We start from the raw sequence: 21,886 nt of genomic DNA, 5'->3' as shown, positions 1-21,886 counted from the left end.
TTAAAGACTATTAATTTCAAGTACTCACTTTTTTTAATGGAAAACGTAATTTAGTTTTATTATTATTTATGTGTAAATATTGTACCTCTAATTTAGATTATATTATTGTAGATTATACTGCAAATGATCAAGATTGCTCTACATTCGTCCATAATGGGTCTAACATCAACAATGACTTTACTATTAAGATTGGGATGAAATTTGGTTCTGAAGATGAATCATATGTAGCATACAATTCCTATGCTTTAGCAAAAGGTTTTGGCATTCGAAAGGGAGCAAAAACTTACAACAGAAACAAAGAATTAACAAGGTGTTTATTTCTTTGTTCTTGTGAAGGGAAATCTCTTTTGTATTCTAATTATCTAGAAAGAAAACATCAAAGGTTAGAATATAGATGTGGTTGTATGGCTCGCATAAAATTTAAGATTTCAAATGAGAAATGGAAAGTTTTCGAATTTTCTGATGAGCATAACCACCCGATGATCGAGGAAAATTTGAGACATTTTATATTGTCTGGCCAAAATCTTACAACTGCTACTAAAGACATTCTCAGTTCTATGGTAGATGCTGGTATTCGCACCAAAAAGGTTGTTCGTTACCTTCAAAATGAAGCAGGTGGTATTGAAAATGCTAGATTTATTGAACAAGATGCTCATAACTTCATACAAGCACGTAAAAGAAGTATGATTAACAGTGGAGATGCTCAAACTTTTGTGGATCGTTTTATGCATATGCAATCAGAGGATTCAAACTTTTTTTACTCTTTTCAAGTTGATGAAGATGGAAGGATGTGCAACTTTTTCTAGAGAGATAGTATATCTAAATTGCATTATGAGTGTTTTGGAGATGTGATGTTTTTTGATACTAAATATCGTTCAAATAAATATGACATGATTTGTGCTCCATTTGTGGGCGTAAATAATCATTCGAAAAATATTTTTTTTGGATGTGCATTCTTAAGTGATGAAACAACTAGTTCTTTTGTTTGGCTATTTCGTACTTTTTTGAAGGCTATGGGAGGCATATCACCCAAAACTGTATTTATCGATCAAGCTCCTGCAATAGCGGCTGCTATTAAAGAAGTTTTTCCTGATACTTGTCATCGTTTATGTGAATGGCATATTGATAGGAATGCCCAAAAGAATATACCTCAACTTTATTGGAAACCGGGATTTAGAGAAAAATATTTTGATAAACTCTTATGGAGGTACAAGTCGGAATCAGAGTTTGAGTTGGTGTGGCAAAAATGATTGAAGAATGGGATTGTGGGAGTAATAGTTGGCTCCAAAGGTTATATGACTTGAGGGAAAAGTGGTGTCCTGCATTTAGCCGGTCTATTTTCTCTGCGGATATTAAATCAACTCAGAGGAGTGAGAGCACTAATAGAGTCTTTACAGAAATGGCTTGCAAGGCTATGAGTTTAACTGAATTTGTTAATCATTATGAGCAACGGGCAGTTGAAATGCATGACATTGAGGCGATAGAAGATTATAAATGTCGAGGAATACCTAAACTTGCAATAGATGATTGTGGGATATTAAAGCATGCTGCAACTTTATACACAAGAACTATATTTACAAGATTTCAACATGAATTTTTGAAAGGGATGTCCAAAAAGGTGATCAATACTGAAATTAATGGCACCTGTCACACATACACAATCCTCAAGGGAGAAGGTGGACAAATTGAGACAGTGCAATTCAATTCTATGGACAATTCCATAAGTTGCAGTTGTCTTATGTTTGAATCTTTGGGTTGGTTATGTTGCCATGCACTAAAAGTTCTGTTTCTTGACTTGGATTTTTCTTATATCCCTACATAATATATTTTGAAAAGATGGACAAAGAATGCTAAACAAGGGAATGGTTTGGAGAGTGCAACAATAAAAAGAAAACATCAACTTCTTCTATGGCTATTCGCTTAAACTGGTTGATGAAAGAATCATTTGCAGTTATGACTTTAACTGCAAATAATGCCGAGTCTGAAGAAATTGCTAGAAAATATTTGTGTCAAGCAAGAGTTGAGATCACTAAACTCTAAAGTGAATTATATGCCGAAGGTACCCATAGGAGTTGTTCCAAATCTAGTACATCTGTTGGCCCTTCTTTGGGATTCAATGATCAAGTATTGGATCCAATTAAGAAAAAGGGTAATCGAAATGGATACGAAAGATTAAAACCAAGAACTGAGCAAAAGAAGAGGCGGGCACCACAGAAGACATTAAAAGCTAGAGCAACAGACCAACATGAGCAACAATCCTTGGGGTTAAATTTTGAGGTTCAATCTCTAAACTATCAAGTTATAATTTTCAATTTGTTACTGGTATTTATATTTTAATTTACTTATCGGTCTTGATTTGATTTTTTGCTTTACTCCTTTTAATTCAATGATGCAGTTATATGGAGATCAAAACACTAGCTTCACACAACTGTTGACTCAGGCTTCAATTAACCAACTTGGAGGTGGCATTGATAACCAAAGTTCAAAGATCACGGGAAAAAATGTTGATGTTAGTGGCCAAGCAAATTGAGTGTAGAAATCGAATTAGCAATTGAGTTGGAATTACTAGTATTGAGACTAACAAGATTGTTACGCATTTATTTTAATTCTGGATTATATTGATTTACGGACGAACTGAATTGATAGTGTCGGAGAGATCACTTGAACAATATTTATAGTATGAATTATTTGAAGAGTCAACATATATTTGATTTATAATTTGTGTCTGGTGATGCAATTGTGTATATCCTATGTAGCAGTGTTATTATCGTGTATGTTAATTGTATTCAGAGCAAGACAGTTTACTAGAGCTTGTTTACATTGTTATATTTTATTTTTGCGAAGCATTTCAGATACAAAATTGTTCATTATGTATAGGTTGTATGTGACTGTCGTCGTTAGCTTCTTCTTCATTGTCTTTTTGAAACTCATTTTCTTTTCCAGTTTGTCATGGTTATTTTTTCTTGTACTAAGTGATTGGATTATCATAAAATGCAACCAAAGGTATTTTAATGTAATTGCTTTTCTCAACTTATTTTTTGCTTTGAAGAGTACATAGATCATAATGCAATTTTTTTCACCGTACTTTTTTTTTCTTTATTATAATATTATAATAATATAATAGGAGTAATGAAATAGATCTTTTACTTTCTTCTTTTCCTTTTATTGTCCATTAGTTAAGCTTCTAATTAGGAAAAAGAGTAGACCTAAATATTGCCTTTTTTTTAGCTTATGCTTTAAAATAAGTAAGTAGGAACATGAGTCCACTTGTCAAGAAATAAACTAAACTCACATAAGTAATGTTGGTTATGTGACCCACATACTAAAATTTCTCACAAGTAAAGGCTCAGTAAAAGCTCTCATGCACTGTGTCACGTTGTATTCATCAGAAGAATCCATATGGATTTCTGAAGTTTCCAAGACATCAATGGTGAAAGATGCCTCCTTTTCAACTACATGCTTCACTTCTGCTGGAGACGGATAGTATGCAGGAATTTTGAATGAGTCCACTTTCTCTTCTTCTATCCCTGCATTTATTATTTTAATTATGAATATGTATACATAAAAATATTGTACTGATTTGATGCTTATTCAGGCTTCATTTTTTCCCCTTAAAATTAAGATGTCTGAATTTGAATTCATATCTTTGTTGTAAAAATTGTATGCTTGATTAAGATGTTTTAAAAGCTAGCGACAATAGATCAACTGATAGTGGTGTTGGCAGGTGGTGGTGGTTTTCTCGGGTGGTTGTGCAACGACGAATGTTGGTAAAGGTAGTTGATAGTGGAGGCTGGCAGTGATGGTGGTTAATAGTGGCATTTTTTTGCTAGAGGTTGGTGTTGGTGGTTAAGCGTTTGTAATACATAAAGTATTGCATGTAAAGGGTCACATTCACAAGAATATTTAAATTAAGTGAACCTTAAACTTTATATGTTACGATTAATAATATACTTTTATATTTATGAAAATTTTATGGCATTATTTAAGACCATATGCTTCAAATATATCGTTTCTTTCTTAAACACTATTACTTATTAAACATTGCCACATAAAATAAAATTGCAGGATTAGCAGGTGTTTCAGGAGACAACATAAAAGTGGGTTCGGTCCAGAATGATAACTTCAAAAAAGAACTAAGCTAGAATTAATCAAGATCAATAGGAAAGCTAAGAATCCATTAACAACGTTCATACCACGACGATCTATAGAATAATTGATTTTACTGTTTAACCAAAAAATAGAATTTCAGTCAAAGTTAGAATTTAGAAGAACGCGGGTTACTGATAATCAAAAGAATATGTAGAAGAAAGTAATTTAGAGTAACCAGAGTGTAATCAGGAAAAAAACAAGTGAATCAAAGTATATTCCCATTGTGTCTTGTCTTTACAAGTGACCAGATACCTCCCTTTTATTGGTATCTTGAAGATATGCGTTTCCTCCAAATCATAATGAAGCTATTATGAATAATTAAAGACATTGAATGATATGTTACACAATCATTGTAATCAATACAAATTCTCTAATGTATCCAGTATTTAATGCCTGTCGAATTCCGTATCTGCGCTCTTTATTATGGTCAGATCCATTCCTTTTGATAAATAATTTAAATAGGTACGGGCGCTGAATCCGTCAAATGTCCTCCAGTGCCTCTTCCTTTGCCTTTGCTCGTTTCTACTGCTGCCCGTGCCTCTTGACTAATTATAATTCTTTGACTATTTGACCAGTCCACATGTCTCAACATGTCACTTGCATATATAAATACAATTTTTCCCATTACAGATAGTCCCCCCACTTTCCATTTATTCATCAATTGAATATTTAGGAAGTGAATTTCATTAAAACGAGAATTTTTGTCACCATTAATGATATGACAAAATTGACGCTTCAATTGTCACTTCCATTTAATATTTCGTACACGTATCAATTTTCCATTGGCTCTGCAGTTTTTGCAGCCTTTTCAAGCTTTTTACGGTTCCACTACTAATGAAGTACCAGTTATCATAATTATGGTCTTTCCACCTCCGCACTTTTACCTTTGGCGGTTGCTTATCGGTATAAATATAATTTTTTTCCCTTGTCTTTTATCACATAAAGCTTATTGAACACTTATTTCTCCAAATCTCTGTTTACTTCTTCCTTAGATCATTTCTCTTCGATATGTCTTCTCCAAGCCCTAACCCTGAGAGAGTTTCCATTAATGACTCCTTCCCCAATGCCCTTGTTAGGCACAGAAGGGGAGGTAGACTTCGTAGTTTAAGATCTACTCGATGTGGTTCATCTATGCCTTCTTCTGGTTCTGGTCCTTCCTCTAGAACCAGATGTTCCCTTTCTCACAAATTTTCTTCTAGGGGTAAAGCATTCTGAACCTTTACGCGAACCTTTAGTAGATAAGATAGTCCCTTCAGAATTGTCTTTTTACCATGACAGGGAATCTCTTAGAAACCAGGTTTCCGCATTAGATCGTGTCGATGCTTACCCTACTCAAATTACAGAGGTTTTGACTCCTGTGGTTCGTAAGGACTGTCATTGGAGTAATGATTTTTCCATTATTATCCCTAATCCGAATAAGAGAATTACTTCCTATTTAACTGAGTTCTCTTTTGTTTACACTTACCCTTTTACTTTAGGGTTTAGACCAGCAATCGACCCATTCATTCTTGAATTTTGTCGTTTCTTCAATGTCTGCTTGGGTCAAATTGGCCAATTGAAAAAGCAAAGCTGGAGAGCCATAGTTCCCTGACTTTAATGAATGATATCGTGCATGCCACTTTGAAGGTATTTTCCTTCTCTCCCTTTTTTACTTTGCAAAATTTTTCATCTTTGGGATTCTTATTTCTTCTCTTTTTAGGCCAATCTTATCAGCACATAATTGATGAAAAGAATTGCCCCTTTGGAGAAGATAGCACGCGACTCTCAATTGGAAGCAACCAATTAGAAGGGGCTATTTGAGAGTGCTCAGCTTAATATAGAGAGCTTACAAGAGAGCAAGAATACCTTAGAGCAGCGAGTACGGGCTTTAAATTCAGAATTGGCGGTTACAAAAGCTTCTTCACACCAAGCAGAGAAAGACAAAGAGCGTCTCGAGTCCTCCTTCTTAGAGCAGCTATCTAAACCTAGTGAAGAGATCAGAGAATTAAAAGCTCTTTTAAACCAAAAGGAATTTTATGCTGGGGAGCTTGTGCAAAATTTGACTCAGGCACAAGAAGACCTCAGAATATCTGCTGATAAGGTGCGTGCTTTAGAATGCTCCCACGCCTCTCTTCAATCTTCCCACAGCTTCGCCTTGGCTGAAAATGAAGAGCTAAAAAATGAGATCGCTGCTTGGTAAAAGGATTATGAGATCCTTGAAGAAAAATCTGTTGTTGAGGCAAGTTGGGCTTTTTTGAATTCCCATCGTGATACCCTACTTGAAGCTGGCCATGAAAACTTCAACCTGGAGCTGGAGTTAGCTAAAATCAACGAAACCATTGAAAAGGCTCAATAAACTCAGGACTTCCCTTCTCCCGTGGATGAAGTTCCCGTGGCTGAAGCTCTCATGAATGTTGAAGCTAATACGGGTATCATGACTATTTCAAACCCGATCGAGCCCGTTGCTGCAAGTCAAGTTGAAGCCGCGCATGCTGATGTACCTACCCAAATTGAGCCTGCTGCTATCGACGTTCCTGCCTCAATACCACAAACTTCTTAGTGACCAGTTTTAATCATTCAAATGATTTTATTTTTGTTTTGATTTTGGAAGATTGTAATCAAACCCTTAACTTCATTTGAGGGTTGATTTTAGAAACGTCAGTCCCCAAGACTTTTAATGGGGCAATCTAAACAATTTCGTAGTTTTATGCTTAAGTTCGAACTTAGTCTTAGATTTTTTTACATATTAAGAAGTTTTTTATCTTAAACTTCTGCTTGCTTTATTCTCGCCTTTCTTTTTAAGGACTTACAAAATAATTTGCATTTTCGTTTTCCGAAAAATGCTTCTGTTAACCTCATGATTAATTTAAACATGAGTTTTATAAAAGAGAGCCCTTTTATATTCCAATACTTAATGAATAAGACGTCTCAACTTCATAATGGTATTATCATACGACAAAAGAAATAGGAATACACATGTTTCTCTGAAATAACTTTGACAAGATTTTATTTTTGAACCTTGTCTAGTTCCGAATAAAACTTTACATGTATTTGAATTACATCTATAACTTTCTCGTAACTGTTTTTCTTGTAACAGATTCAAAAGAATAATAATAGATACGGGGTTTTTCCTTATAACCCGTTTTAGTACATAGCCTTTGCCCTAACTATAGTGAGGTTTTTCTTTGGCCTTAGCTCGTGGCTTTATGACTTTTACTTTGTACTTGACTCTTTCAGGCTTGATTTTTCCTTAATCTGCTTTGCCTTCTTTATACATATGTCCGTGTATATTATGTAGTCCCCCAAGTATTTGAGTGTTGAAGTATGAAGCTTTGAGCACTTGATAGTTTCTCTCGTTTGGTCCTTTTCCTGAAAAGGAAAAACATACGGGACTCCGAGGGACGATTATAGATGAAGACTGCATAACCTGTTTGCATTTCTATCAGAATAATTGTAACCTTAGGCCAGGAATTTTAGGTTACTCCATGTGCCTTACAGGTCGTGAATCATCATTTAGTACGGGTTAGCGTTTTGCCTATCATCTAAAATCGTTAGTAAAATTTTAACAATTCAAAAATGAAATTTAAAATGGTTATACCTGACCGTGGGTTTTCCTTAGAAATAGTATCTCTTTAAATGAAAAGCATTCCAATGTGAAGGTAGTATCTTGCCATCCATTGTCTCCAGTTCATATGCTCCTTTTCCTGCAACATCACGCACTTTGTAGGGTCCTTCCCATGTTGGACTTAATTTCCCTATGTTAGCTACCTTTGTAGACTGAAAAACCTTTTTAAGCACGAAGTCCCCAATTTTGAAGAACCTGAGGCGTGCTTTTCTATTGTAGTATCGTTCTATGACTTGCTTTTATGCTACCATTCTTATTAAACCAGCTTCTTTCCGCCCCTCGAGTAGATTTAGGTTGACCCGCATCTCCTCGTCATTAGATTCTCGTGTCGCCTGTGTGAACCGTATACTTGGTTCCCCTATCTCAACTGGAATTAAAGCCTCAGCTCCATAAACCAATGAGAACGGTGTTTCACCTGTACTTGTTTTTGCAGTTGTGCGATATGCCCATAAAACTCCAGGTAACACTTCAGGCCAGTTTCCTTTTGATTCCTCTAGTCGTTTCTTTAAATTGTTGATAATGACTTTGTTCGTTGATTCTGCCTGTCCATTACCCACCGGATGATAGGGTGTTCACGTAATCCTTTTAATTTGCCAGCTTTGAAAAAATTCCGTGATCTGAGCTCCAATAAACTGGGGACCATTATCACATACGATCTCCTTTGGTAAGCCAAATCGACATATGATATTCCGCCAAATAAAGTCTTTGACTTCCTTTTCTCGCACCTGTTTGAATTCACCTGCCTCTACCCATTTAGTAAAATAATCAGTGAGAACAAGCAAAAATTTTACCTGTCCTTTTGCTTGCGGTAATGGACCTACGATATCCATTCCCCATTTCATAAATGGCCATGGCGCAATGACCGGATGTAATAATTCCGCAGGTCTATGCATATTGTTACCGTACCTTTGACATTTATCACATTTGGCCACGAAACTTTCTGCCTCCTCTTCCATTTTAGGCCAGTAATAACCTGCCCTAATTAAGGTTCTTACTAGTGATCTTCCACCTGTGTGATTCCCGCAATGACCCTCGTGTATTTCTCTCATTACATACTCTGTTTGCGAAGGTCCAAGGCATCTTGCTAAGGGTCCACCGAACATTTTACGATATAGATTGCCTTGTTTTAAGAAGTACCGAGCGGCCTGCCTTCGAAGTGCATAAGCCTTTTTCTTGTCATCAGGGACGGTTCCATATTGTAAAAAAGCAACAATTTCGTTCCTCCAATCCCAGGTTAAGTTATTAAAATTTACCTCATTCGCATCAGGATCAAGAATTGAATGAAATAAATGTATTACTGAGGCATTTGCATCGTTTGCCACGTCGGCCGCAAATGCGAGATTTTCCAGGGCGTCTGCTTCAAGATTTTCGTCCCTGGGTATTTGTCTAATTTTCCAATCTTGAAATTATTTTATCAATTCCCGTACCTTTTCCAAGTACTGCTGCATCCTTGCTTCCCTGGCTGTATAAGTCCCCATCATTTGATTAACTACAAGTTGTGAATCACTCTTGATTATAATCTGATTTATGCCAAGTTCCCGTGCCAGTTCTAAACCTGCAATCATATCCTCATAATTTGCCTCATTGTTAGTTATGGAATGACATTTAATAGCTTGCCGAATGGTTTCACCCGTAGGTGGTACCAATACTACCCCCAAACCTGCTCCTCTCACGTTAGATGAGCCATCAGTGAATAAAGTCCAAGTTCCTGGGTTAGCTCCATTGAACACCTGTAATTCTTTTTTTGGTTCTAACTGTATTCCCTGACTAAAATCAGCCACAAAATCAGCTAATACTTGTGATTTTATAGCAGTTCTAGGTTGGCATGCAATTTCGTATTCACTTAACTCTATTGCCCACTTAGCTAACCTACCTGATAACTCATGCTTATGCAATATGTTACGTAAAGGGTAGGTAGTTACCACAACGATAGGATGACACTGAAAGTAAGGTCTTAACTTTCTAGATGCCATGATTAACGTAAGTGCAGGTTTTTCTAACCGAGGATACCTCATCTTTGCATCTAACAAAGATTTACTTATGTAATAGATAGGTTATTGTTTACCTTGCTCTTCTCGGACCAAAACAACACTTACCGCTACCTCCGAAACAGCAAGGTAGAGGAGTAGCTTTTCCCCAGCCTTTGGTTTTTCCAACAAAGGTGGATTTGATAAGTACATTTTCAAATTCCTAAGTGCTTGTTGACATTCCTCATTCCATTCATAATGATCCTTCTTCTTAAGAGCTGAGAAGAATTTAAAATACTTCTCTGATGATTTAGAGATGAATCTTCCCAAGGCCTCAATTCTCCCTGTTAATCTTTGAACTTCTTTCTTGTTTGAAAGTATGTCAGGGATTTCCTTAATGGCTTTAATCTGTGAAGGATTTACTTCAATTCCACAGTTAGAAACAAGAAAACCCAAAAACTTGTCTGATGCAACGCCAAATGCACATTTTTGGGATTTAACTTCATATTAAATTTGCGCAAAATTGAAAATGTGTCAGATAAGTGTGATATGTGATTTTTTGAGTACTGAGTTTTAACAAGCATATCATCTATATATACCTCCATTGTCTCTCCTAAATATTCCTGAAACATTTTGGTAACTAATCTCTTATACGTTGCACCTGCATTCTTTAGACCAAAGGGCATTACTTTATAACAATAAGTCCCCCTGTCTGTTATGAATGAAGTTTTTTCTTCATCTGCCGGATCCATTTTAATCTGATTATAACCTGAATATGCATCTAAAAAACTTAACAATTCGTGACATGCAGTTGCATCAATCAATTGATCTATGTGTGGTAGTGGAAAAGAATCTTTAGGGCAGGCTTTGTTAAGATCTGTATAATCTACATAAACCCACCACTTACCGTTTTTCTTTGGAACCACAACAGTATTGGCTAACCAGTTAGGATATTTTACCTCTCGAATGGAACCAATTTTTAGCAATTTTTGACTTCTTCTTGAATCACCTGATTCTTGAAAGTTCCCTGCTTTCTTTTCTTTTGATTCACAGGAGGATATGACGGATCTTCATTTAGTTTATGAGTTATCACCTCCGGTGGTATTACTGTCATGTCGGAGTGGGACCAAGCAAAACATTCCATGTTAGTTTTCAAAAATTCAATTAACTTACCTTTCATTCCTTGGTCAAGATTAGCTCCGACATAGACTTTTTTATTAGGCCATTGAGTGAATAACACGACAGGTTCTAATTCCTCTATCGTTGTTTTGATATCTTCATTATCTTCTGGTTCTTGAATGGTATCAGGCCTTGAGTTTACATCTATTCGCGCTTGTTCAGTTGAGGTTTGTGTTGTGATGTCCTCAACTGCCTTTTGTGATTGCTATTTGCCTCCACTTCTCGTGCTTGTATCTACAACGGAGTTAATATCCCTGGACGTCTGTTGATCTCCGCGAATTTGAAAAATTCCCCATGGCGATGGAAATTTGATAACTTGATGCAAGGTTTAAGGAACATCATCCATTTCATGGATCCATGGTCTCCCCAGAATCATATTGTAAGCCCTCTCCATGTCTACTACCTGGAACTTTGTATCTTTTACGACCCCTTCAGCAAAAGTGGTGAGTGTTACCTCTCCTTTTGTGACGACACTGGAATTATCAAAACTAGATAGAGTATGTGCCTTTGGTATTACTCCATCTTTAGCTTGCATCTCACGTAGCACTCTTAGCAAAATAATGTTCACGGAACTACCTGGATCAATCAAAACTCGTTTCATATTAGTATCATGCACAATTAAAGATATTACCAGTGCATCATTATGAGGGATTAATACGCCATCTGTATCTGCATCATTGAATGTAATATTGCCTTCTTCTATAACATACCGCACCCATTTCCCTTGGATAATAGTTACTTTGGAAGTTTTGTTAGCTGCAGTATATGACACACCATTGATGTCTTCACCCCCACTTATAACATTAACAGTTCTTTTGGGAGAAGGTGGTTTTGGAGGCTCCTGCCTGTTCTTCATGTAAGCTTGCTTGCCTTTCTCACTGAACAACTCAGTAAGATATCCTTGTTTTAATAAACGATCAACTTCACTTTGTAAAAATCTGCAATCTGCTGTTTTATGCTCGTGATCATTATGGAACTCGTACTAATGGTCAGGGTTGCGCCTGTTTGGATTCTATCTCATTTCCTTTGGCCATCGAACCTTATCTCCCATGCTTTTCAAAACAGCTATGAGCTCGGAGGTGCTGACGTTGAAGTTGTAACCTTCGAATCTTGCTTTTAAATTTCTATCATCATCCCGTGACTCATAGTTATTTCGCTCGTTCCTAAATCTTGATGAAGAACCTGATTCTCTATTTCTTGATCTGTGATCATGCCTTTGATTATCCTGTTTTGACCGTGAGTCTTTCCCCGCAGGTCCCATATAGGACTCGTACCTGTTTTTACCGGATCTTTCTTCGTTCTCTGCTCGTCTTAAATGTATACTTTCTTCTTTTTGAGATCGGGGAACAATATCTTCCTCAATCCTCAACATCGTGCTATACCTGTTATAAACATCATTCCACATTGTAGCTGGGAATTCTCAAAGGCTTTCATTGAGTCTCCTCATAGCTTTCGAGCTTTTTTCATTCAAATTGCTTGTGAAAGCTATAGCTGCCCAGTTATCAGGTATACGCGGCAATGTCATTCTTTCGCATTGAAATCTGTCCACGAATTCTCTAAGCAATTATGAATCTCCTTGCTTAATTTTGAAAATATCCTCCATTCTTTTTTCCACTTTTTGGGCTCCCGAGTGTGCTTTGATGAAAGAATCTGCAAGCTCAGCAAAAGAGTTTATAAAATTTTCAGGTAAAAGGGAATACCATGTTAGTGCTCCTTTGGTGAGGGTTTTACCAAATTTCTTGACTAATACCGATTCGATCTCCTGCTTAGTCAAATCATTGCCTTTTACGCCCGTTGTGAATGCAGTCACGTGGTCTCGTTGGTTTTTTGTTCCATCATACTTTGGAATATCAGGCATTTTGAACTTTTTTGGAATTGGGAGTGGAGCAGCACTTGGCTTCCAGGGTTGTTTCGAATATCTATCCATGTCTACCCCTTTGATTATGGGCGGCATCCCGGGTATCTGCTCTATGCGTTCACTTTGCTCCTTGAGCTGTCTCTGCAAGGTTAGTACTAAATTTTGTAAATCGAAATTAATTACATTACCTAGTTCTCTCTCCTGCGGTTTACTGGGAGTTCCACCGCTGCCTGAGTTAACAAGCCCGGAATGAGGGTTTTCTATAGTGTTATTATTTGGAGAAGGTATGAGTGTTGCAACAGGTAACTGGTTAACAAGCGCCTCAACAGCTTTGTTGACCTGAGCAGTAATTAATTTCTGCAAAGCTTCATCAACAGCTTCAGCATTTTCAAATTGAGCATACACGTTTATTTGAGATCCATCAGGAGTACCCTCACGAGATTGCCGTGGAGAGTCCTGCGGAGTTGGAACTTGAATGTTAATATTGTGTGGGCCTCTCTGACTTTGTTGGTTCTCTTGATTTCCTGGGGTGTTGTCATTGTTGTTGATGCCCAATTTTTCCCTATGTATTTCTTTTACATGCAAATACTTTCAAATATCATATACATACATATATAAGTATGCACAAGTGTTTTAGTATTTTTCCAATTTTTTTAAAAGATTTTTAAATTGATTTATTGCTCAATAATTATTCCCAAAATTATCACTTTAGTGAATAACTTATTTTATTCTCATATTTATACCAAAATATAGGTAGGTTACTTTTCATATATTTTTACAAATTAATTTGGTATTTTAAAAACTAAATTGCATATAATTGCAATTGTAGCCTGATTTAAGATTTAATAGCATTTTATAATTATGAAACTGGTTCCAATATTTTTTAATTAATATCTATATACTATTAACGGATTCAGTGCTTTTAATTTGCTTTCAAAATTATTTTTTACTATTTTTATAAAATAAAAAGGGAAAACTGGCTATTTAAATTTTGGCCTCAGTTCGTTTCAATTGTAGCCCCATTACATTTCGATTTTAGCCTAAAATTGACCCAATTTCAAACTCAAATTCGGACCAGCCCAATTCCTTTTGACCCAACCCCTAACCCAACTCAAACGACCCAACCCGGTTCCCCATCTACCTTCTTAAATCTAGGTCGTTGATCATTCGGATCAACGACCACTATTCGCCCTACCATAATTAAACACAGGTGACTACCCTAATCCCTCATTCTCACCTGGCCCGCCGTCTTTGAATCCCAAACCCTCTCAAATCCTCTCAAAAACTCTCCGAAACCCTAGCCTCCTCCTACCCCCTTTTCAACCACCGGTCACCGGAATCCATGGCTTCTCAGGACATGGATAGTTGGTACTCACCTATCTTCACCGGTAAGACAGGGTTGTTCGAAGCTTCGAGGCCTGACCTCGACGATTCCCTCTCTGATCTTCTCAGACCTTTGATTTCATGGCTCCTCCGGCCATGCTCCGGCATATTCAAGACTCAGGAGCCTGATTCTTGACCTCTCCGACTCAAGATCAGACCTGTTTCCAAGAATTTCTCATTTCTAGGGTTTCTCCGAAACCCTAAGCTATTCAAGGTCCTTTCACCGTTATTTGCTTAGATCTATACTGTATCTATGCTTTTTTTGCCATTTAAAGTGTTTTCCCCAAAAGTTTCTTTTCAAAATCGTTTCTCTTCGATTTTAGGGTTTCTGAAAGTATTTTTTGGGAAAAATCTTTCTGATTTTTCTTCTTCTTTACTTTATGTGTGTTTGTCCATACCCTGCTAGTGTGATTACTCTTTATTACACATGTATTATTTTCTACCTTTTCTTTTCTGCTACGCATGTTAATCCCTGCTTAGTTTTCTTTACTCTTTTACTATGTGTGTTTACCGTTAAGTTATTTGATCTTGTTTACTGGACTTTGTTCATGTTCTTACATGCTTCATCTACTTGTGTTCACGTTTGTATTATCTCCTTCTTCTGAACTTGTTTAGCTTCCGAGTTTTCTCAAATATGTTCTTCATGATTTTTCTTCCTTTGTCATTCAAACATGTTATCATATCTGTTTTGTTGAGACTCTAAAACAAATGACTTGCTTTCTCACTTTTATGTCTGATTTAGTTTTGAAACCCTAGGATTTAGGGGGTTTCATTTGACGATTTTGATTTTTGTGTTCGAGTTAAGGCTCCACTTTGGGACCCTGAACTCTCAGACTCACTATGAGTCTGCAAATTGAACCTGTATCTTTTTGCTTATGATTCTGAACTTCTCTTCGATTAAACTCTCTTCTAAATAATTTGACAGCCTCTTCTTGATTCACATATTTGTGTGCTTTATATATGAGAACTCTTCTTTCAAAAGGTTTTGCCAACTACTAATTGATTCTGAATTCCTTTAATGGTGTTTACTTGATTGTTACTGATTTTCCCTAATTGAACCTTTCTTTACCCTTTTTCTGACTTGGTTCATTCGAACAAAGCTTGCAGCTTTGATTTTACTGGTTGTTTGATTGATTCCCTTTCCTTATTTTTCACAAACTATGTACCATTGGACTTTTGCCTTAAATAAACCCTGTGTATTTACCCTTATGATGTTACTTTGGAAAAGGTTTTAATCAAATTCTTTCCTTAATTGTCTTATGCCCGTTCGAAATCAGAATCCCTTAACCAAAGGGAGACTTTATGTGATTGATTGAAAACTATTTCCTTACCTTTTCTTACTTGTTTTCTGCACTATAAAAGGGGACTACCCTTCTGCACTTGAACACACTTTGAATTGCATATGCTTACACACACACTCTCAATTACAATACTCTTTCAATTCTCTACTCTCTTTTGAGATCTTTTGTACTCTTGCTTGCAATTTGGCTTACAAGACTTATGCTTTCACTTATTTGTTTCCCTGAAATTGGTATGTCCTAATTTTGATTCCAGCATCATCCCTATGTGTTTACTTTATAGTTGCTACACTCTTGGCTACTTTCCTGTTCATGTTCTGTATTGAATATGCTACTCTCTCTTTGCATCTGCTGTTTGTTGTGAATTCCCCATACTCCTACTCCCTTCTATGTGTTTGAGTTAAGGTTTATGGCCTGTCAGTATCCAAATTGCTGCTCAGGTCTGAACCTGATCCTCAATGGATCTTAACTCCCAAAATGTGGCCTAGTAGACTGGTTAGGGTGTGCCAGCACTCCTTATTGTTGGGTATGACCACCAGTTTACGCTGGACTTCCCCTAATTCCCCTCTATTGAACTTGCACTTACTCCTAGCCTCTAAGTTCTGCCCCCCCCTCCTATGAGCCTTGCCTTGGAACTTTGAGTTCCCTCTGAGCTTGGACATTTGAGGGCTGACCCTTCCACTCTGCACTATAATCTGATTCTGCAATGATATTTGGTGGTGTAAGCATTGCCTGGAGTTCTTGAAGCTCCTTGGAACTTTGACATATCCCAAATAAAAGAAAGGCTTTGGAAATCTGATCTTTGGAAGTTGGTCTATTTCATATTTTAGACCTGGGGTCTGAATTAGGCTCTCCTTGGTTGGAATCTTTAATTTCTGATATATTTCTTATCTTTTTCTTATTCATTCTGGTCTGTAATAATCTTGTAATAAACTGCTGGGGTGTTAGTGAAAAAGGGAGGGTTAGTCCTGCATGCAAAGGGGTAGATACCATGTTCATAGGGAATTACTACACTTCTAAAATTCTGCATCTCATGTAGATACCATGTTCATAGGGAATTCCTGTACTTCTGAAATTCTGCATCTCATGTAGATACTATGTTCATAGGGAATTCTTATACTTCTGAAATTCTGCATTTCATGTAAATACCATGTTCATAGGTTTTTCTGCACTTCATATTGATACCATGTCTATAAGACGTTTTTGAAATTCTGCATATCATATAGGTAATATGCCTATAGAACTTCCTGCATTTTGCATATGCATCTGTCACTAGGCAAACCTGTTTATAAGATTTAAATAACTAACTGCATATAGATGACCTGCCTATAGGATTTCTGCATGACAATAACAACGCTTAAAATCAGTAACGCCTAGAAAGCATGCCTATAGGAGCTATCAACCAAACCTAAATCATCAACTCGCTTATAAGCCTAAAATCAGTAGCAATAATGATTAACGCCTGCAGATCTTATGTCCCTGTAGTTGTCAATTCGTTTTTTCTGCAATGAGTTTACTTCTTTATTTCTGAAACTAATAGATATCATGCCTATAGGTTCCGTTTAACACCTAGGCAAGCTTTAGGGTAAAAACTATAATTGCATCAGTCTTTGATAATTACAACCAGCAGGCAGGCCTAATTCGGACTTCTTATCTGAAAATATATGATAAATCAACCTGCCTTAATGTTTAAGTTTAATTTAGACCTAATCAGTACGTGTAAGACATGCTAAACTATATGATTTTCTCTTATTTAAGGAGGTTTATTTGAGCCATATCTGCTTACTTGCTTTCCCAATACTTGCTGTATATGTTTTGAATGTCGCCTTAGAATTGTATCCTTTTTAAAAAACTGCAAAAGCCCCAGCTCCCTCCCCTTTAGGATTAGTAGTCCCATATGCCTCCGGGACTGATAGGATTGGGACGGGTAATAGCATGCAATAAGTAACGATACTATTCCGCGCTCTAATACCTTAACGTGATGGGAAAAGTAGATATGGAGATGATGACCGATGCACAAATATCACATGCGACCCCTCTTTTTTGAAGAGTGATTGCTGGGTATTGCATTGAAGTGATCCATATTAATCGTAAACCTAGGACCCCCCTCCCCTTATTTGCTTTCATCTCTTCTCGTGAAACCATTCAAATCTTTTTTTCATAAATTTCTGTCCTCTCTACTTACCTTCAAAAGTTTTCAACCTAATTGCAATGTTGTATGCAAGTCCTTATTTGAGCCTTGATTGTTTACTTGTAAAGTCACAATTGTAACATGGTTGGGACCACACTAGTGGATCTTGAGGGGTGCCTAACACCTTCCCCTCGAGATAATTTCTAGCCCTTACCCGAACTCTGGTTTTTTCCATCTCAAACCTTTCTTCAAGTGTCCTAATGCACTATAATCATTAGGTGGCGACTCTTCAAAATTCCAAAACCCAATTCTCGAAAGGGAATAGAGTTGTCCTCCCAATGTCGTATAATCGATTTCGACCCCTAGAAAAAGGGGGCGTCGACAGCATGGCGACTCTGCTGGAACTTCTTTAGGATTTTACCATTGCATGTTGCTTGTGACTTTACTATCTCATTAATTGCTTTATTTACTGTCTTTTATTCTTTTACTACGAATCTGACTTGGCTCTTCATGTCTTTTCTTTCCTTTAACTGCTTTCCTTTACTGCTTTATTTCAATACTGTTGTGATTACTGCAATTATTGTAATTATTTATCTTATGAATGTGGAAATACATGTCAATTTGTTTCATTCTTGTAAACTTCATCTTCAACATCATATTCCACTCATGCCAAACAAATACCATAGCGACGCTTATAATGAGTGGTTGCGCTCTTCCAATATTATCACCCTTTAAAGTTGGCAAAGGCGTATTTGCGGTAAAACCAGTCGATCAGCGGTGCAGTCGACGGTTCCGTGCCTTTCCCTCTTGAGTTGTCCGCTCAAGGGTACCTGTCTAATACCCCAATAGAAACCTTACTCTGTCTAACTGTGCATGCATCATGGTCAAACCTAGCCGAGTCAGTTATGTTGTCCACATAATGACTCATTAAGATAGCCTTGTCCGAAGTCCACTAGGTTTCCTTGAAACCCAAATGGACACCACCATATTCTGTACATTTATTTGGAGAACTAAATGCTTTTTATGCTAATTATTGGTATTAAATAGTCGAGTCTGGTGGGGGTGAGGTCTTAACCCTTTTGTTTTGTAGAAAATGAATGACAAAGTTCCTGACTTCGGTATGGTAAACATACCTTCACTCTTGCAGACTTGGTGGAGAAACCTTTCATCGAGCAACCAAATCAATGAATGGAAAGAGAGAGTCACCAAGGCTAGTGAGAAGCTAGAATACATGGAGTACAACTTGCTGGAATTGGAAGGGAAAGTGAGGAAAAGAGTCATCAACTGTCAAAATACTGAGGAAGGCAAAGGAGAACGTCTAGCGATAGCATTTTTAATGGAAAATCTGCGCGAGCTGGAGGACTTGATCAACGAGAACATTCAACCTGAAGAAGGTCCTTCTGGGACCAAGTAGTTAGGAGTCTTTCTTTTCGCTTTTAATGTAATAAGGCTAATGGACATTAGTGACATTTTTACTTTCCGCTATTTTAGTGTCGTTTTGGGATTCGTCTTATTTTTGTCAATAAAATGAGGCATTTAGCATTATAAGTTCTCCAAATTAATTTGTCGCTAGGTCTACCTCGGGCACAACGAGGCACCCAAATTAGGACATGATTTACATCCTTGCACAATGTGTTTAAATACTGTGACATTTTTCTTCACAATCCGCACTAACTTGTTACTTTTTTTGTTTTTCTTTTCTATTATTATTCCCCTCCCCAAAGGTTAGTTCGTGCATTTCGGCACCATCATCATACAGTACAAGATCCAAGGTCCCTCCACCTCCTCCTCCTCCGAGTCCTATCCGGAACAAGAACAAAGGTAGAATGGGAGATTCAAGCGCCAGAAAGGAAATTGAAAGAATTGAGATACCTCAGGGTACTCCGATTTCTAAGGAAACTGCTGCCCAACTTGAGCAGAAATTATTGAAGTTTCGAGAAGAACTGGACCAAGTTCGGAACTTGGCAAATTTATCATTCTCTCTCACCGCTCCTGATGTCAACTTTCCAAATGCTCAAAATCCCGCACCTCCACAGAACACCCCACAACCACAGATGCAACCCACTCATGCTCAACACTGCAACACATGCCACACTCCAAACAACACTCCACTACTCATTCCTGAACCATTGAACACCGCAAACGACCACCTCCACAACACTCCCATCTACGTAGATACCGTACCCCACTACACTCAACCAATCTCAAGTGCACCTGAGTCTGATGACAAGGACTCTCTTATCAGAAACTTGGCAGCAGAACTCAAGAAGTTGACCAGCCGAGTCCAAGTCATGGAAGGAAACAAAGGTATAGAGGGGCTGAATTATGAGGACCTCTACATTCAGCCAGATGTTGAACTTCTGGAGGGGTACAAACCTCTCAAGTTCGAAATGTTCGATGGCACGGGAGATCCCAGAGTCCATTTGAGGACATATTATGATAAGCTGGTCGGAGTCGGAAGGAATGAGAAAATCCGTATGAAACTCTTCATGAGAAGTCTGAAGGGGGATGCTTTATCCTGGTACATCAGTCAGGACCCCATGAAATGGACAAGCTGGGTAGGTATGGCATCAGATTTCATGGATAGGTTCTGATTCAATACCGAGAATGCACCGGATGTATTTTACATCCAGAATTTGAAGAAGAAGCCTACTGAGACATTCCACGAGTATGCTACTCGTTGGAGATTAGAGGCTGCTAAGGTCAGGCCAGCCTTAGAAGAGGAACAGATGAACAAATTCTTTGTTCGGGCTCAGGATGCACAATATTATGAGAGGTTGATGCTTATCGAGGGCTAGAAATTCTCCGATATCATCAAGCTGGGAGAAAGAATTGAGGAAGGCATTAAGAATGGTATGGTTACTAATCTTGAAGCATTGCAGGCCACCAACAAGGCTTTACAGTCTGGTGGCATGTCCAAGAAGAAAGAGTGACATGATGGTCGCACAGGGAGCCAAATCACCACTAAAATACCACACTTACCCGTCACCTCCACTTACATATCAGCCTATCCTGAATTACCAAGCACCCGCACCCTCTTACCAAAATCCACCACCCGTTTACCAATCATCTCCACCTCCCATATATTAACCCACTTCACCCAGATACTCTCAACCTGCACCTTTTTACCAAGCTTATAATGCCCAACCCTCTCACTACCAATCACCTCCCACTCGCCAAAATTTCCCTAGACCCATACCAAATTTTTACCGCAGACCTCCCAAACAATATACAGCCATCGCTGAGCTGATTAACCAGCTGTATGAGAAACTTAAAGTTGCTGGTTACATCTCCCCTATCCCTACCATAACTTTAGAAAATCCTTCCTAGTGGGTCAACCTTAATAAGACCTATGCGTACCACTCTGGCATGAATGGACATACCATTGACGAGTGTCACTCGTTGAAGAAAAAGATTCAAACTCTGATCGACAATAAGGTTATCGTAGCAAAGGAGCCCACTCCTAATGTCCGCAACAACCCTTTTCCTGATCACAAAGGTGGAGACGTTCACATGATCGAGATCGAAGATGACTGGGACCCCAAGGGGTCGATAGAATTGATTGCTGAGGGCGATGAGCCAAAGAAACCGGCGGTCATGCTTAACCCAATTGTTGTACAGAATCAGCCCTCCAAGGGCGATGAAGTAAATATGTCTATACCTCTCGAATTTGAAGCACCTTCTTCTGCAAAGGCGCCCGGACCAATTAAGGTTGAGTTTGGAGTCCCGAAGGCACCTGCACCTTTCGAAGTTGCTGTGTTACCACCAAGGGTACCTATTCCTGTAGCAATGTCAGACATAACACCGTTCCACTCAAATGCTATACCAATGGTTACACAGCTGAAGCAAGGAGGAAAGGGAAGACCAAAATGGGAGAAGCAATTGTTGCGCAGGGTATGACCAGAACAGGCATGGTTTACACTCTAGAGCACCTAGCTGAGTCCAGTAAGCAAGCCTCTGGACAGACTACTGAAACTGGGCCCGATGATCTTTGGAGGAAAATACAAGCTAAGGAGTATTCGGTCGTTGAGCAGTTGAACAAAACACCAGCGCATATCTCCATCCTAGCTCTTCTGTAGAGCTATGACGCACACAAAAATGCCTTGATGAAGATATTGAGCGAAGTTTATGTGCCCAGCAACATAACTGGAGGCGAAATGGAAAATATGGTAGGGCAAATACTGGAAAGCGACAAAATCACCTTCCACAAAGATGAGCTGCCACAGGAAGGACTGAGTCACAATAAGGCCCTGCACATCACCGTGCAATGCGATGATTACTTCATCACTAGAGTCCTGATCGACGGAGGATCCAGCC

The 21,886-nt window shown here is 38.0% G+C and overlaps 1 protein-coding gene across 1 annotated transcript in view; it reads right to left on the bottom strand.

Moving 5' to 3' along the window:
- The window catches only part of LOC104232954 (S-adenosyl-L-methionine:benzoic acid/salicylic acid carboxyl methyltransferase 2-like), a 40,547-nt gene that overhangs the window by 700 nt on the left and 17,961 nt on the right, over nt 1-21,886 (bottom strand). Inside the window, exon 5 of the mRNA XM_070160683.1 lies at nt 3,332-3,527. Within this exon, the coding sequence (XP_070016784.1) occupies nt 3,332-3,527 (196 nt within the window). The remainder of the gene's footprint in view (nt 1-3,331; nt 3,528-21,886) is intronic.

This window comes from Nicotiana sylvestris, chromosome 10, assembly GCF_000393655.2.
Source record: "Nicotiana sylvestris chromosome 10, ASM39365v2, whole genome shotgun sequence".
In the NCBI taxonomy this organism is placed as follows: domain Eukaryota; kingdom Viridiplantae; phylum Streptophyta; class Magnoliopsida; order Solanales; family Solanaceae; genus Nicotiana; species Nicotiana sylvestris.
This window is presented reverse-complemented; position numbering and strand designations above follow the sequence as displayed.